This window comes from Ananas comosus, linkage group 14, assembly GCF_001540865.1.
Source record: "Ananas comosus cultivar F153 linkage group 14, ASM154086v1, whole genome shotgun sequence".
NCBI lineage: Eukaryota > Viridiplantae > Streptophyta > Magnoliopsida > Poales > Bromeliaceae > Ananas > Ananas comosus.
The window spans coordinates 4,670,677-4,690,046 of NC_033634.1; the positions used below are offsets into that span (position 1 = coordinate 4,670,677).

General features: G+C 35.4%; 2 protein-coding genes across 2 annotated transcripts in view; both read left to right on the forward strand.

Moving 5' to 3' along the window:
* Positions 1-17,704, forward strand: part of LOC109720486 (receptor-like protein 12) — a 21,825-nt gene extending 4,121 nt beyond the window's left edge. Inside the window, exon 4 of the mRNA XM_020247638.1 lies at positions 16,535-17,704. Coding sequence (XP_020103227.1) covers positions 16,535-17,672 — 1,138 coding nt within the window. The 3' untranslated portion in view covers positions 17,673-17,704. The remainder of the gene's footprint in view (positions 1-16,534) is intronic.
* Positions 7,281-14,051, forward strand: LOC109720488. The gene is made up of 3 exons (XM_020247641.1): positions 7,281-7,373; positions 10,939-11,052; positions 13,508-14,051. The coding sequence occupies exons 1-3, from the start codon at positions 7,335-7,337 to the stop codon at positions 13,628-13,630; spliced, it is 276 nt and encodes a 91-aa protein (XP_020103230.1). The 5' UTR covers positions 7,281-7,334; the 3' UTR covers positions 13,631-14,051.

Below are 19,370 nucleotides of genomic sequence, written 5' to 3' on the forward strand. Positions count from 1 at the left end.
GACTTGCGATGTGAAAGAAAAAGAGATTTAGTAGACCAACTTTTTTTACCTATGTGTTTGAGGTCTTTGATTTTAAATTTGAGCTATTTCCGGAGGGATAAAAGATAGTTAAAAGATTCAGCTCTCTATATATACATATATTCTAATGGTTTTCTATGAAATGCGTTTTGATAAATAATGCTCGATACAAGGCTCTTGGCTACATATTAAAGGCACCATCGGCTGATCTCGATTTGCTGTCTTTGCACAATCAACACAGGTCGAGTTGATATTCTGTTATGATAGATGGGAACCTCTTTAGGTTTATAACATATAAGCTCGACCCTTCTAATTTCTTACGATAAAAATTTTTCTCCGATACAAACTCTTGATTAAGTGGCATTAACATCACATTTGACACCTAAGGAAGGTACAACCCAACTATCTTTATTTCAAGTAAAAGCTATTCATTCAAATCCTGACTTTGAATCTAAAATCTTGTTATTCCACTTTAATCAATACTTAAAGTGCATATCTACTTTGATTGGTACCCAAAATGCATCTCCTTCACCGATTGTTTCACTTTTGATGAGCTTTTTGATAAAATGTATTCTCGAGTGCGGATTTTCTTCTATACGTAGGTGTGGCAAAAGTTAGGCTCATTATTATTTTTTATACTTTAAATTCTGGTTCATACATCTTAATCATTATTACACCATCAATCACAATATTATCACGTCACTCTGTTTTCATGCTTATAAATGATACTTCAGTAAAATAAAACTGCCTAACACCTATATGAAAATGCACTATACTGTAGTATCCCTTTCTGTGTTTATCCCCTTTTTTTTTGAGAATTAGTTTGGACAAAATTTACTATTTCATCCTTGATCTTGAATTAGAGGGACCTTAGTGGGACACTGGGAGGATACATCACGGATCAAGCATCTTGTGACAAAAGATATAAATTTGGCCCTATTCTTTTAAGGCAATTTGATGCAATGTCGTTTTCAAGAGAAAATAATTCTAAAATAAAATAGCAATTAATCTTAAAAAATTAGAAATTATGTAATGTTCGGTAGAAAACATTCTACTTTGACCTTACTGGGGGTGGAAACTAGGGGTGGAAACGAGCCGAGCTCGAGCGAGCTTATCTCGGATATATATATATATATATATATATATAATTTTTTATACATTTATATAATATAAAATTAATATATATCCGACTCACTTATTAGCCTCAAATCAATTTTAACCCGGTTATAACAACTGGGTATTTTTGTTTGAGTTATCTGTTTATTTTCTAGTTTTAAAGTGATTTAAATATGTAAAAAGGAAAGAAAAAAAGAAAGTGTCTCGAGATTTAAAAATTATACAAAGATAGAAAGAGAAAAAGACAGAGAGTGGGATTCACCGGTTCGGCCTTCGGGAGGTTCAATGGTTCATTGTCGTATATGGGCGGTAACGGATGGAACGATAATTAACATACAAACTCTTTTATATGTTTTATAAAAATGTCATTCTTTTATAATAAGTATATTTTAAAATTAAAATCAATATATACTAACCTATCAAATTAGGTTATAAATAGATATATTAAATAAATAAAAACTAACATATTTACTTTTACTTATTATACCTCTAACTTCCGCTTTCTTTTCTATACACTCTGCCTTTTCTTATCTATAAGTTGAGTTTTAAAAAAAAAAAGTATAATATTATGATATAAAGTATATGAAGAAAACATGAAACTTGATAAACTGTATAAAAACATAGTTTAATATCTATTATAAGATATGTTTAATTTGATAACTAGCATACTACAACTCTTAAAGTTCGCCGAGCAAATCCCGAGCTCGAGCGAGCTGAGCTTTGATCCGAGCGAGCTCGAGCCGAGCTTAATTAAAGTTAGGTTCGAACTCGAATTTAAATCCGAGCTTTAATTAAAGTTCGGCTTAAACTCNTTTTAATAGTTTTCTATGATATGCGTTTCGATAAATAATGCTCGATACAAGGCTCTTGACTACATCTTAAGGGCACCATCGGTTGATCTCGATTTGCTGCCTTTGCACAATTAGCACAGGTCGAGTTGATATTCTGTTATGATAGATGGGAACCTCTTTAGGTTTATAACATATAAACTCGACCCTTCTAAGTTCTTACGATAAAAGTTTTTCTTCGATACAAAATCTCAATTCAGTGGCATTAACATCACATTTGACACCTAAGAAAGGTACAACCCGACTATTTTTATTTTAAGTAAAAGCTATTCATTCAAATTCTGACTTTGAATCTAAAATCTTGTTTTTTTTTTTTGAGAGATAGATAGCACGCTATCCGCTTCGTTTATTTCATTTAGAAATAAACTTAGCTAGAAATGTGAATCAACTAGGATTCGAACTTGGGTCTCGGATACCAATCACCAAGCCTTTTGCCACTTACTTTAGGGACGGTCGGTGAATCTAAAATCTTGTTATTCCGCTTTAATCAATACTTAAGTGCATATCCGCTGCAGTTGGTACTCAAAATGCATCTCCTTCACCGATTGTTTCACTTCCCACAAACTTCTTGACAAAATATATCCTCAAGTGCGGATTTTCTTCTACAGGCAGGTGTGGCAAAGTTAGCCTCATTGCCATTTTTTATAATTTAGATTCTGGTCCATACATCTTAATCATTATTACGCAATCAATCACAATATTATCACGTCACTCTGTTTTCGTGACAATACTTATAAATGATACTTCAATAAAATAAAATTGCCTAAAACCGATATGAAAATGCACTGTACTGTAGTATCCTTTTTTGTGTTTATCCAAATTTTTTTTGAGAATTAGTTTGAACAAAATTTACTATTCCATGCTTGATCTTGAATTAGAGGGACCTTAGTGGTACACTTGGAGGATACATTACGGATCAAGCATCTTGTGACAAAAGAAATAAATTTGGCCCTATTAATTGTTTAAGGCAATTTGATAGAATGTCGTTTTCAAGAGAAAATTATTCCAAAATAAAATAGCAATTGATCTTAAAAAATTAGAAATTATGTAACGTTAGGTAGAAAACATCCTACTTTGACTTTACCAATCAAATTGCAAGGCCTAGTTTACCACATCATCTATGGACCGGATTGACCAAAATGCAACATTTAAAAAAAAATAAAAATAATAATAAAAGAAGAAATTAAGACAACTTACTAGTTTCAAACTTGGTACAAGGGCTCCGAACATGAAATTAATTTTTTTGCAATCTAAAAGAGATAGTAATTTAACTATATCTATGTTTTATAGAAGTATATTAAATTAAATCTGATCAAATTCAGCTACTGAATAATAATCAAATTAAAAAAGTTTTCTGTCAATTTCAAAATCAAATATCTCAATAGCATGTCTATTATAAAAAGAATTTGCTTAATGAAAAAGAAAAACACACACACACACACAAGAATTTGCTTAATGAAAAAGAAAAACACACACACACACACACATATATATATATACATATATAGAGCTAGACTACTATACTATCGGTAGCACGGAGTGTCCCGTGCTACCAAGTTGTTTTCGATGATGCGGCGACTCTATATATATATATAAAATAAGAAACTAAAAGGCTTTATTTTATGTACAGAAAATTGGCGAGCAACTATACTGCTCAACGGTGAGAAATAATAATTGCATAATTACTTTATTTAGAAATAATAACAACATTCAATCATCTGATATGGGCAATATTTGTTACAAATTATTTTACTAACAAGTACTTTTTAATTTTAAAAATTATTATATTATTTTTGACTAAAATTTTGTAACTTCATAGCACAGCATAGTTGATTGTGTGCATATCTCATATAAGAAAATGATCACGTCAAAGACTATTAAAGATGTTCATTTACTTTTATAACTTCTATTTAGGTTGATTAGTGCAGTACAAATTAAACTGTGTGCGGCCCATCATATTTGATACATAAGTGATCTCTTAAAAAAATAGTATAGAGTGCTCCGTGGTACCTAAACTATAGATTCTTTAATAGAAATTAATAAATATATAAAATGGGATTAGATGCTCTTGTATCCCTACAAAACAAGGAAATATAAAATTGCTACAAAATTTTATATCTTTAATAATATTCCTCCTAATTTTTAAAAGTTTATTAATATGTCCTAGACAACTACCATCAATTGACTATTAAATTTTAAATAAACACTACTTGTACGCCCAATTTGCGTGTTAATATTATACCCTCATCTACCAAATGGGTGGCAGTGTTTGACTTATTATCTAATGTGACTAGTAAATTAAGTACGCTTTTCATTGGATTGGGAGGGTGTAGATTCAAATAGGGTTTATAACTAGCATAGCTCTAAATTTTAATATTATGATTTTTTTGCCTTTCAAAAAGTATGGTTAGTTGTTGTTGTAATAATTTTGTATTTAGGATTCATGAGAATAACATTATAGTTGTAACCAAAATATTAGAATTAAAAGTTGATGATAAAATATCTTTCACGCTCCAGAGTTTATTTTTTTTTAACAAAAAAGATGGCTATATTTTTTTGAAATACAAGAGTCACACGAGAAGCCATCTAGATAACTTTGAAATACGCTTTAAACAAACCCAGACGTGTATATACCTGCCACATACATAGAATTTTTTTGTCTACACAAGTAAACTCTCTCTTATACATACACTGCATCCGGCACCGAAATTACTAGTAACACTTCACATTTGTATTAGATAACAGTATCAATATACATAATTATAATCTGAGACAATTATACAAGTATGATTTACACTAATGATTCTATAGTAAGATAATGGTATATCCCTGCAAACTCCGCCGACATAAGATAATGGTATATCCCTCATGTCTTTGCAATAAAAAAACAAATCTCCTCCAATCTCTTTTTTTCAAATTAAAGCCATTTTGAAAACCACAATCGAAAAACCAGCAACCACCACCACAATCATTCAGCATTATTTAAAACATAAAAAGGAATTAATCACTTTTTCATTACCCACAAAGAACAATTGTGATTAAAAGTAAAGGTTTTAGCTACTGTCCATCCAACTAAAAATTAAGGTATCGTTTGGTTCGGAGATAAGCAAAAAGTGGGTATTCCGGAGATAGGTATAAATTGAGGTATAAGCGAGGATTAGATCAATTTTGCGTTTGGATGAAAATTGAGCTATTGCTGGGAATAAGAAAAATAGCGTTTGGTTAGGTAAGATAGGATAAGAATTAAAGTTGGCAGTTAAAAATAAAAAATAATGATATTATCTTTTTCTTTATATTAGAATTTAAACTTTTATATTTTATATTTATATTTTAAAATTTAAAATATAAACTTTTGAATTTTAAATTTAAGATTAAAATTTTAAATTTTAAAATCTCAAATTTACAATTTATTAAAAGATCAAAATTTTAAATTTTAAATTAAACAATTTAAAATTTAAAATTTTAATTTTATAATTTTAAAATTACAAATTTTAATTTTTGAATTTATAATTTAAATTTTATAATAAATTAAAAATTCTCTCTCTCTCTCTCTCTCTCTCTCTCTCTCTTTATGGGTGGAACAAGTAGGGTGATCCTAAAAATACTTTTTTTAAAATTCAAAAATTAAAATTAAAATTTTTAATTTTTAATTTCAAAATTTAAAATTAAAAATTTAAGATCAAATTTAAATTTTAAAATATAAATATCAAATTTATATTAAAAAATATAAAATTTAATATTAAAATTTAAAATTTAAAATTTAAAACTATAAACTTGAATTTTGAAATTACCAATTATAAATTTTCAAAGCTAAAATTAAAATTAAAATTTTTAATTTTTAATTTTTTTAAAAAAATAGGGGTGGGAACAAGTTGTTCCCACCCCTATTCTACCTAAGGGTGGGAACTAGCTATTCCCACCCTTAACGTTCCCACCCTTAACGGACGTTAAGGGTGGGAATAGCTAGTTCCCACCCTTAAAAATAGTATTTGGGGAACAAGGGAGGGATAACCTCTTATCCCCACCCTTGTTTCCCAATCAAACATGACCTAAATGTTTTCTCAGAAGGGATGTAGTTAGCTATTGCAATTTTTACGTAACGTTTCCTTCCTCAGCACCTAACATAATTATAAGAAAAAGAGGGTAAGGTACAAATGAATGAATCCTAGTGGGTGCAACGCGTCGGCAATCCTAGCAAGTTATACCAACTATTCTACAATATTAATCAATGAAACAATCAGCAAGAGAAGTAATAAGATAAACAATAAAATAGGGCGGCGAAATATAAGTATAATGATAATGAACTGAAAATATAAACTGAATAATATAATACCTGTAATATGCACCAGCATAAGTTTCAGTCGAATAATATCAAATCAAACCACTCTTGGTCCCAAAAATCTTAGGCTCATGTTATGATAAGTTACTTAATTAACTGGACTAATATATATAACACCCTATACTAGAAGGTATAGTGGAGGCTCATGGGTCAATCAGACCACTCCACTAGTAAAAGAAACTAGTGCGGGGGCTAATTCATCAGTGTATGCGAAATGTGTAGCAGGTGCATGATGTTACAATGCATAATATTCAAGCAACATAATGGTCAAATGACTGACATTCGGCAAGAAGCCTACGAACTCTCAATAGAAATAGCAACATAGCCCACAAGGCCACTATATCTATATATATCTGAATAATCATAATAACCTACTCTACTAGTCATAGAATAACTACAAATACAAAATTTATAGCAAGAATGGAACTACACTCAGGGGTAGGTATAATGCACAAGTATGGTGTGGCAAGAAGTATAATATATAGCAAAATAAGAATAATTATATCTGTGCAAAAAACCTAAGGATCAGACGGTTTCTATGTAAATTTTACTCTTAAATTAAATATTCACAGTTTGAATCATTATACCGTTTAGAAAAAAAAAGATTTTTTTTGTTTTTTAAATTATGATCAGTGTAAAGTGGCCCAAATGTTAGGACAAAATATTAACTTGATAAATATTATTAAAGTGGCGCAAAAGTTAGAATAAAAATATTGAATAGAAAAAATATTATTATTAATTAAATATAATTAAGAAGATATATATTCAACGGCAAAATATGTATTTTGTAATCAAGGGCCAGCTTTATACGTTCAATTAATCAAGAGGGATATATTTGTAAAATTTGTAACTTTTTGAGAGATATGTGGTAATTAAAATTTTGTAGGGCTAAGTATGTAATTTCATTTCTTTATAAGGACACCTGTGCAATTAATATTGAAATGTTCGCGAGTCTATGCTCGGAAATCGAAAAGGAAAAGAAAAGACTCGGCAATTCCGATCGAGAGCGGGAGATGATGGCGAGGGCTCCGATGGTGGAGGACGATTACGAGGTACTATTTGGATTCGATTCGAGTCGATCCCTCTACGCTCAAATAGATCGCTTCGTCGTGTAATTTTTGTCTTATATTAGGGTTTTAATGTATGAGATCATGTTTTTTTTTCTTTTTTTTTTTTGGGTGGTAATTTTGCCGCGTAATTCGTAATTTTTGTGTAATTTGCGTCCAATAATCTGTTTCTTGCGTAGAAACCCTCGGATTTGAACTCAGGAAAGGGAAATTATTGAGTAAATTTATGTATAGAGACTCCTAAATCCCTAAAATTAGGTCAAATGATCTCTCATCTTGATTTGAGCGATGTAGTCGATTAAATTGGATAATCTTATTAAATTTATTGGTGATTCCATTGAATTCGTCGGCGTTGACGAGTTTTTAGAAAATTAAACTGAAGCAATTAACAGCTAAACAAATAATAGTTAATAGAGCCACTGAATTTAAAAGAATTTTAAAGTTAGCTAACTAGAATAACTTCAAATGAAAGAAGATAAAAAGATGTTGAAGAAGCATCATAAGAAAAAACAAACAGTTGAGCGAGCTCCGTTCAAAATGGCCTATAGTTGAGGGGGTTGGAGTGCTTTTTTTCTTGAATTATTGCTTTCATATGGTGTTTCTGTTCATTTCATTTGCTGCTTTCAATATTTGGCGATTTTTGCCCAAAAATCAGAAATCTAATCTGATAAATTGATCTACAACATCTAAAATGCTTATGTGCAAAAAATTATAAGTTTTATCATGTAGTGCGAAAGTTAACATAAATTGAATTACAAATGAAATAGGTGTCCAAATATATGTAGGTCTTCTCAATGTTATATTAGGGATCTACGGACTAATTTCTGATTTATGGCCTCTTTGGTATGGTTTGAGGGAGTGGCACATAAACTGTGCGATAAGAGAAGCTAGGAGTTTGAATCTTGTGATCTTATTAATAGCATTAGATTATTGTAAGTAGTACATAGAATATCTTGTGATTTATAAACTTGTGTCATGTTTAGATGTAGTGGAATTGTATTAGGTATGTTAAGTTTCACTTCACTGATGTCTTGCAACATTTGAGTACTTGTAACTTCAATGTGAGTGAAGGATGCTTAGTTGTGAAATAAGTCTTATACTAATTAAAAGCTCACTAAAAATATACGGGGGTTACCTGAACTATAGGCCATTTGTAAATAGCTACCAAAGTTTAAAAGTTTAAGTTTGAATACATAATCTTTTGAAGTTCGCATTTCAGTCCCTCCCGACGTCCCTAATAGCTCTATAAGTTATTGCTTCTACCCAGTGCATTTGTACATCTGTATGAGCCTCTTTGTCTTCTTCCCTTCAATTGATGTTGTACTTGAATCTCTACCATTCACCACACTGCAATTCTTTTTTCTTGAAAAATATGATCATTTCTTGCCTCTTATGATCATGCTCATAATTGTAGGTTGATCAAGTACAGAATGAGACCATGTATGTGTGAACTGCCCTTTTGTAACTGCTACTTGTATAGTTCAACCTTTCTTTCGTTTTTCATCGTTCTCATCATGCTACTAGGTTGAGAATGGTGCCTTCTTTGATGTTTGCAAATTTGCTTTGAAACCATTTCTCTCATTTATTTGGCATCTTATTTAAATTGGTTAGAAGTGTTTACGGACCAAATCTTTTAGATGATTGGCTGTCTTGCACGTCTTCTTCCACCATTGTAGTTGGACATCCTTCAACTAGATGATGATCAATGTTTCATTTCTAAGAGAATATTTGACTTGTACTTGTGAATCTCTTCCTACCTAAACTTTCGAACGTAACTAAAGCTAACTGCTTGATGATAGGCCTATTGTAATTGACCTATATAGGCAGAGCCCATATTACTAATATTGACCAACCATACTCCTTAATTAACCATTAACTCTGCCAACATCTTCTAACTAAGATGAGTAGGAATCAAATCCTTAGGAATCCCTTCATTCTTAGTAATCTTTCATAGCGCGAGCCAAACAAACCCTTAAAGTAATTGTCTTACAAACACTAGGTAATCTTGTTTATGGATAATGACTATTTTTTTTACTATCTTTTATTTAATGGTTTCACAATTCAAATGCCTATATATACCAATGGATGAGATGTTTGACTTGCATATTTCTGAATACTTATGTCACTTACAATATCTTTGATTCAGGTAGTACTATCAAATTATGAAAGTTAGAGACTTCTTTGGTGGATACCTGCACAAGATTCTCATACTGAACATATTTAGTAAAAAATAAAAAATATTGTTCCAGATGATTAGAGGAGTCAATAAACATATCATGCCGTGTTTGAGGCCTCAGCGCCTAGGCGCGACTCGCGAGTCTCAGTGCCTTAAGGAGTGAGGCACACGCCTCAGATGCGCCTTGTGATATTTACGCTTAATGTGTCTAGGGTTTGGGTTTTCGGTTTTGAGTTCCTTCAATATATTCTAAAGTGTTAAGAATTTTTTTTAAAAAAAAATTCTAATTTGAACGTTTTTTTTCCTTTTCTCTTGGCCGTTCTCTTTTCCACCCTCCAATGGCAATATGTAGTAGCGGCAAGAAGCAAGAAGCAGCAGTAAGCACTTTTAAGTTGAAAATTGAAACATAATTTTTTTATTTTTAGGCTGAAAACATTTATGCATGCTATTTTCTTACTTTTTTATGGTTATTTTGTTTTTGTATTGCTATTTTAGAATTTTTTAACATAAAACATCCATTTAAAATAGGCTTGTTAAGAGTGTTTTATTTTTATTAGATATGCGCCTCACCTTCTTGAGGCGCGCGCCTCGCGGTGCGCCTCGCACCTAAGCTCCATAAGGCCTTTGCGCCTTGCGCCTTTTCAAACACTGATATCATGTGTCTTTTCCAAAAAGAAAAAAAGAACAAACAGTATGTTGTTTTGCAAAAAACATGATATGTGGAATACTTCACAAAAGAACATTCAAGATCTTCTCTGAAAGGATTTGGCAAATAGGCAAAATCTTTAAGGCACATAGCTGTGATATAGGATTTGGCTTGTAGATAGGTAAGCCTGGCCGGGTTTGCTAGGTTACTCGGGGGGGTTGGGTTCACATTGAGCCTCCTTGTTGTCAGGTTGGGTCTGGTTCGGGTTTGGCCCGTACTGAGTTACTATGCCTCCTCAACCTGACCTGATTGAGCTGCAGGTTGGGACCGGTTCTGATTTGGCCCGTTGAGCTTACTATGCCTCCTCAACTCAACCTGACCAGACCCACCACCAATCCAATTTATATGACACTATCCGCACAAATAGAAATACTTCGATATTGCCGCATGCATTTAGTCAAATATGATGGTCAAATGGCTTTTTAATTTGATCGACTTTGTGTAAACAATAAATTTCATAGATATCTACCTTCATTTGAATTTTTATGCCAATTCTCTTATCTATCCAGTGTTGCATCTATCATTTCAGCCCAATTGCTTTTGCAAAGTTATAGGTTGGAATCATATTCTGTTACCTTTAAAACTACTCCCTTATCCATAGGGCCTCTTCCAATTGTTGTTTGTGGTTATCCTCTCACATGTATAACCAGTTGATTTTGTGCATGCAGACTGAAGAGAAAAAGCAAGCTGCTGCTGATGTTCTCTATCACTACTCGCAATTTGTCATGGTATGCATTGGGGAAGGAGTTCGACCAACTGATCTTAGGTTGCACCTAATGAAGGTATATATTAATTCGCTTCACTATTCATTCTTTTCCTCTCTTTCTTTTCTTCATCTCTGATTCCACGGTATTGCATTGTGAACTTGGGAATAATTTGGATGTTTATTGTGTTGTATTAAAGGTTTTAAGATTTAAATTCAGGTAGCATAGGAGATAAGTGTTTGCATTCGAAATTAGCTATAGTGCTTGTTCGTATTTTGTATTTGTGGCCTGTGAAATCTTGGACTGAAACTTAATAACAGAAGCTGATGTACACAGAAGCTTGTGCCAGTCCTTTGGTAATGTCTATGCTACTATAATATCTGTAGAATCTGCCAAACGAATTCCTTGCGCGTTGTTGTTTAAAAATATAAAAAAAATCTTGTGTAGCTACAAAGAATATGTACATCATTATCTTCGCCTGAGACTTTTCCCAGTATTTTAGACTTAAAGCTGGTTCTCAACTTGAGATTAAATCCCTCAAAACGAGAGGCTTGGGATGGAAATTTAAGGCCTTTTTGGAGTAGTCTGCTTGGTGCAGGTTTTGGTCATGCTAGCCATGCACCAATCCTCGAAAACGTGCTGTAGATATTGAAAGATCTTATGAGGTGTTCGTGTATTTACCAAATTATTTATCTGTATCCATTCTTTTGTCTTATCTTCAGAAGCAGCATAATATACTTTTTAAATGAATCTGCGCATCCTATAATGGATATGGAGTTTAAGAAGTGGGTTGTTATTTGATGAGTACATAGTATGCGGTAGTAATGTCTAATGGTCACTGTCTTTATCAGACTTGTAGTTTTAAACGGTATTTTTTTTCTATGTCTGTCTGTCCATCCGCCCTTCTATCTGTTCTGTGAGACACAAGATTTCTCACCATGCAATCTGCGACAGCTAAATAAAACCTTTGATATGTAGTAATTTGAATAATCCGTATGTAATGAATAATCAGCCATACGGGCAACATGCCAGCATGTTTGGATATAATTATAAGGGTTATTTGCATACACGTCCCTGCAAACATAGTGAATTGCGAAAATATCCCTGCAAAACGGAAACTCCATAAGTTGTCCCTGCAAAAGTCCTAAGTTATGCAGATATGTCCCTCCGGTTAACATCCGTTAGTGATCCGTTTATTTTTTAACAGTGGATTCGTGAAATGACCATTTTACCCTCTCAAATATATCCCTCCAAAAGTCTTCCTCTTCCCCTTCTCTTTCTCTTCCTCTTCGGACCGTCGAAGCAGACGACGGCGGCGGCGGCGGCGGCGCGAGGTCGGGTTCGCCGGCAACGAAGAAGAGGAAAGAACGCCGGGGCACCGGAGCTCTACCTAGAGCTCGTCGCCCTCAACGCCGTCTCCTCCCTCGTCGGCCTCCTCGGCGCCGACATCGCCGTCGACGTCGTCTCCCTCCTCACCGACCTCACCGACGCCGACGTCCTCGGCGACCACGACGACCCCGCGCACGCCCTCGTCGCCGCCCTCGTCGACAACAACGCCCTCGAGCTTCTCGTCCAGAAACTCGCCCGCCTTTCCGAGGCCGACCCCGACGAGGTTCTTCTCTCTCACCGGTGACGAAGAAGAGGGAAGAGGAAGAGGAAAAAGGAAGAAGGAAGAAGGAAGAAGAAGGGAAAAGAGGAAGAGGGAAGAGGAAAAGGAAGAGGGTTCGCCGCCGTCGTCGCCGTCGCCGCCACATCTCCTCGCCGGCGACGAAGAAGAAGGAAGAGGAAGAGGAGGAAGAGGAAGAAGGGTAAATACGTCAATTCACACTATACTTAACCATGGTTACGTATTTTAACCGTGGTTAACGAAAAATTTCTAACAGATCTGGACGGCAGGGACATATCTGCATAACTTAGGACTTTTGCAGGGACAACTTATGGAGTTTCCGTTTTGCAGGGATATTTCCGCAATTCACTATGTTTGCAGGGACGTGTATGCAAATAACCCTAATTATAAATACAGTGTAAATAGCGACACATAATTTTGGCTTGCATTTGTTGCAATTGTATCTATCTCATTTTGTCGTATGTAGTTGAGAGTACTACAACTAGAAATTTTCTATTTGGTTGCATGCAATTGGAAGCTGCACTTGTAGATCTTGTCATTTTATATGTAAGATGATGATATCACACCCAACATAGAAAATTTTGGCCTTTTTTGTTTGTGATGCGAGTATGTAGGTAATATTGTTCCTAATACGGAAGTACTCTCTCTTTACTGTCTCTCTCTGTCTGCTGCATTTCCATGTAAATGCATGCAGTAGTTAAGGCTTCGTCTAATTGACCTAACTGCACTGTTTAGGTACAAATGCCCCAAACCAAGCAGAATTTTTGGGTTTTTGCTGTTATACCTACTGCGCAACTCGAGATGCGAACAAACAAACAACCCATAGATTTATTGATTTCTCTCTCGTTCTAGGTGTCTACATCTTTGCTGATATTGGAATTGATATATAACTGGAATTTTCTGCAGGAACTTTCGGGAATGCCTTCATCTTTGAAGAAAGAGCCTTTTCCTGCATCTTCTTCTCCCGATTCCATAGGTGCATCATCGTCGGGGATGGCGAAAGGCGAGAAAAACAAACTAAGCTCGTAGGCTTTTCGCATCGAATCAGATGCATGTAGCATCAGTTGTTCGCGATGAGAACTATCAAAAAAAGCACCCGAGACGACGAAGTTCTGTATTCCAGCGAGCATCATTTTGTAAATAACAGAAACCGAGCCAAACTAATGCACCAGTTTTTGATGCAATAGCTGGATTGGTAAGTCTTTTAGATTTTTTTTGTTTCTTTTAATTTTTTGATATTGTACTTCAAATCGATTGGTGACTGATCTACTTCTCTTCGTTCGGTCAATGAAAAACACTTACATAAGTGGTTTCTATATCTTCATATGTAGCCCACAAATTTCACTTTTACATGTATTATTTCCTTGTGTACCCCTTAAAAGCTACAGTTTGTATCTATATTCTTAGAGATGCCTCATATTTGCATATATACCCCTGGAAATTGCTCAAATGCTCTTAGCAATAGCTCATATTTGTTATTTGCCCTTCTTAGGAGCCTCTTATGCTGAAAAGGTTGCACTAGGGGACAGACGTATGCTAATATGAACTTTTTTTAGGGATACAAGTGCCAAATGTTGCTTTTGAGGGGCATGCACGCTAGTTATTTTGGAGAGTATACGCAAATACTATTGCTTTTAAAGGATAGATAGATATACAATTTTATATATTTTGAAGTGTATATATGCAAAAGACCCTATGTAATATTCTAATGAACGATGATAATCGTTCAGACACTGCAAGAAAAAAGAATTGGTCATTCAATTGTCTACTACATCAACACCCAGGCAATAAGTTTCCTCTAAAAGGGGCCCCGTATAACATAATTTCCATTTGCCTTCCTTTGCTTTGAATTCCAGAGTCCTATTTTTTTTTCTGTATATGAGTTATGTTTTAATCGTGGGTTGGTCAATGCGGACGACTAAGAGTCGAAGTCAGTCAACTCCTCTTCTTCCTCCTATACTTCTCTCTACTTGTTCTAATTCGGTATTTATATTCTCTCCGCCTCCGTTTTCTTCGTTTCATCTAGTCAATTGTATGTCCTCTGTCTTATTCGATGGGTTTCTGCCACCGATCGCTCTTTCTCCCTTTGTTCTTTCTGCTCGCCTCTGTTTTGTCCTCTAACGGCAGCGCTACCGTAACTGCCTGATGCCTTCCGACTGAGGGCTCTCTTCTTTTACAATTGAAGCGAGAGCTCTATAGGTCGAAGCAAGACTATAATTCCAACCTCATATCTTGGCAATACGGAACCGATTGCTGCCGCTGGGAAGGTGTCGTCTGTGACCCCGTGTCAGCTCAGGTCACCTCCCTCGACCTTAGTTGCTATGGAATTTCCGGTAAGATCGTCTCCACGTCTGCTCTCTTCAACCTTACCTCCCTTCACTATCTCAACCTTGCCTGGAACCGATTTTGGACTGCCCTCCCGGCTTCTGGTTTGGAGAGGCTCACTAAACTTACCCACCTGAACATCTCCAATTCCAATTTCGTTGGTCAGGTTCCTATCGGGATCGCTCACCTGACAAATTTGATCTCGCTTGATCTCTCTGGAGGCTATGTTGCAAGCAGCGATTTTATTGTGAACACAAGCAATCAATTGATACTTCATGACCCAAGTCTTATAACTTTGATTGGAAATCTCAGCAATCTGAGGGAGCTCTATCTCGACGGTAGTTTCATATCAAGCGAAGGATCTGACTGGTGTCGTGCCCTGTCTGTGTCGGTCCCTCTACTTCAAGTTCTTAGCTTGCCAGGTTGCTCCCTCTCTGGTCCAATTGATCCGTCGCTCGCGCGCCTTTCCTCTCTAACTACTATCAACCTTGAGTACAACAACTTCTCTTCCACTGTGCTAGAATCCTTTGCCAATTTCTCCTCTCTAAGTAGTCTTCAACTCGCATCATGTAGTCTTAAAGGTTTGTTTCCACAAAAAGTTTTCCAATTCAAGAATTTGACTCTTCTCGATGTATCCGACAACCCAATGCTTTTTGGAAATTTACCCGATTTCCACCTTGATAACTCTCTCGAGATCTTGATGCTCGGCGGCACCCGTTTTTCTGGTGCCATACCGAACTCGATTGGTTTTCTCAAGTCCTTGACGAAACTAGACCTTTCAGGTTGTAACTTTTCGGGGCCCATACCCTCTTCGATATTCACCCTTACACAATTGTGTTATTTAGATCTTTCGTCCAACAATTTTAACGGCACCTGTTTTACTGGTGCTACACCAAACTCGATTGGTTATCTCGAGTCCTTGACGGTGCTAGACCTTTCGGGTTGTAGCTTTTCGGGGCCAATACCCTCTTCGATATTCACCCTTACACAATTGCTTCTATTAGATCTTTCGTCCAACAATTTTAACGGTACGGTGGAACTTGGCTCATTTTGGAACTTAAGGAATCTCTCGTATTTGTCTCTCTCAAATAACAAATTGACGGTGATTGATGGAGAATATAACTATTCCTCCGCACCCTCCCCTCAGATTTCCAATTTGTACTTGGCATCTTGTAATCTGACAAAGTTCCCTGTTGCCCTGATGTATCTACCTAATTTGACTGACCTTGATCTCTCAAGCAACCAGATTCATGGCGCCATACCATTGTGGATATGGGAGATTGGGCAGAACAATTTCGATCGCTTGATTCTATCGCACAACATGCTTACCAATGTTGAGAGGTCTCTCTCCATTCCGCCTTTACCAGATATCGACATTCTCGACCTCAGTTATAACATGCTTGACGGGCCTGTTCCGCTTCCCCAAGCAACATCTTTTGTTGTTCTTGATTACTCTAACAACCGGTTCTCGTCCATACCGCCGAACATTTCTTCATATCTTCGATCCGCCTCCTTCTTACAGCTATCTCGAAATCATCTAATTGGAAATATTCCAACTTCGATTTGTGAGGCTGGCTCTCTCAAAGTCCTTGATCTTTCTTACAACAGGTTTACTGGTTCGATCCCGTCATGCCTGATCGAAGGCTACAACAACTTGTATGCGTTGAATCTAAGGGGGAACAGATTGCTCCGTGGGACGACATTGCCTAATAATATTAGCCGCGAGTGTCCTCTTGAGGCGCTAATTTTGAACGGCAATGGGATCGAAGGGCCGCTACCAAAGTCTTTGGCCAACTGCGGCTGGCTCAGGGTGCTGGACTTGGGGAACAATCGGATAGTCGACAGTTTCCCATTTTGGTTGGGGAATCTCTCAATGCTCCAAGTCCTTATCCTTGGCTCCAACCAATTCTATGGCTCTGTCGAACTTCCTCTGCAAGGTGAAAGAAGTGACTACCATTTTCCAAGCCTGACAATTCTTGACCTCTCCTCAAACATTTTCACCGGTAACTTGTCATGGAGCCTCTTCGAGAATCTTACAGCAATGATGGTCACTAGCTCTGCGGGCACAGAAGTTTTGGCATTGATTTCTTACGAATTTTTCAGTGATTTTAATGGTGCGATTGGTTATCTTGCTACAGCATCGGTGATTGACAAAGGGCAGAGCATTACACTTGAAAAGATCTTGACAGGATTTACGCTGATCGACCTCTCGAACAACCAATTCCACGGTGCAATCCCCGAGGTGATCGGGAACCTCCGCTCGTTGCGAGCGCTAAACATGTCGCACAATGCCTTCACCGGAGGAATCCCTTCTGGATTTGGGGGCTTGGCACAGCTTGAGTCTTTCGACCTTTCTTCGAACCAACTCTCGGGGGAGATTCCGGAGAGCTTGACCTCCTTGACCTTCCTCGCCTCGTTGAATCTTTCGTACAACTCTCTCGTGGGGAGGATTCCGCAAGGCAATCAATTCTCTACGTTCACGAATACCTCATTCGAAGGGAACGTGGGATTGTGCGGACGCCCCCTATCGAAACAATGCAATGGTGATTCGAGTCCGACGTCTCCTGCACCAGTTTCACCTTCTTCGACATCCAGACACGGGGCTTGGAAACACAGAGTTGCAACGATCATATTGTTCCTCTTCGTCGGATTAGGATTCGGGGTCGGTTTTGCGTCGGTGATCGTGTTTCAAGTGGTTTGCAGAGCTGGAAGAATATGGCTAAACAAGCTTTTCATCAGGCGTTAGATTAACCAAGATCGATTCCTCTTCTACTTGATGTTTTACCTTGATGAACGAATAAGAAAATTTGGTCGAATAGTCGAATAAATGAATGTTGGTTGCGATTGTTTAGAACAAAACTTTTGAACAATTAAAGAGATGTGTAACTAACAAAGTTGTTTGTTTTCTTTCTTTGCTGTTCTTTTTCACCTTTTGAATGCATCAAATATTTGGATTTGCTCGAATTCTCTTACAATCCGAGTTTTCCTGAGACTAGTTTTAATTCTAAATTTATGATCGAACTTTATTAAGATACAATAAGAGTAGCAGCTCCCATGGAAAGCACTTAACATTAAAGCACCTCAACCTTTCAAAAAAAAAAAAATGTTTTTTTTTAATAATTATTATTATTTTGTGTTCAATTTGAAGAAGCATAATACTTGAATTCATTATTTACCCAAAAAGCCAAAACAAATTATTGCACTTAGGAGTTGTATGCTACTGTGTTGAAAGCGTAGAGTAAGAAGCCAAAAGTTATACTAATGCACCATTAATTGGGCTCGAACGTTTAACCCTTTTTTTTAATCCAACTTTTTTTTTTTTTTTATATCTTGCTATTAAGTTCCTATATTTCATATTTTATTTCAGTTAGATCCCAACCAATCGTATTTTTGCTAATTTTAACCCAAAAGAAAAAAACCACGTCAACTTCAATAAAGCCCTGTTGGTTTATATAAATCTCGGTCATAATCCAATAGCATTCGGTCAACACCGACTGTTTCAGATTTCTGAGAAAGTTTGATAGCATGTCCCGTTAGTTTACCTTTTATTTGTAAATACGTATTGTGAATAAAATTAAATACTTTTAACTAGTTATATTTAGCTGGAAATATAAATTAAGTAACTCGATTTCAAAATTGAGATCTCGAGTATCAATCATTAAGCCTTCTGCCACTTGCGCTTGGGACGATCGGTAGATTTTCTAACGTCAATAGTGATAGTTGGAGAATTAAAATAAATCCTCGTTGCAATTCATCCATAAAAGGAGTTAATTGGACCATCAGTGACTGACCTTCATAATCTCGTTTTGTTTTTGTTTTTTGTTTTTGTTTTTGTTTTTTGCTATTATGATTTCTAATTTTTATATTTTGTTTCAATTTGGTCCCAATTATCTAAATTTTCATAGATTTTGATATTATAATAATCCATCAAATTCCACAAAGTCTTGCTTGCTCTTATGAACTAGGAATATGGTTTAATAGCTCTTGGTCCATATCAAGATCAACTCCTTCCAGTTTTGAAAAAGCTTGGTAGTGACAAAGATCCAGATTCAGAGTCGTAAAATTGGAAAGAAATTATGGACCAAAGTTTAAAAAAGGTGAAATTTAGAGACCAATTACAATTAAATCTCAAAAGTTTAGAATTTAATGGATAAAAAATTAAAAGGATTAATTTTATATAGTGAATAGTAAATATATTCCTATAAATTAAGTTTGACTTTCATTTATTGTTTCTGTAAAAATTTTAATGTCTTCAAATATATTTTTCTAATTTGTTATTGTTAAAGAATCGTTAGAGAACTGTTTATATTTTCAATTTTGCCATCACAAATATATTCCTTCAAAAGCTATAACAGTATGATATAATAGGGCTAAAAATGTCAAAAACTAATCAGAGTTAAGTATTTTATCTATAGTTAACTAAATTTTTCTAACAGATTCTAAC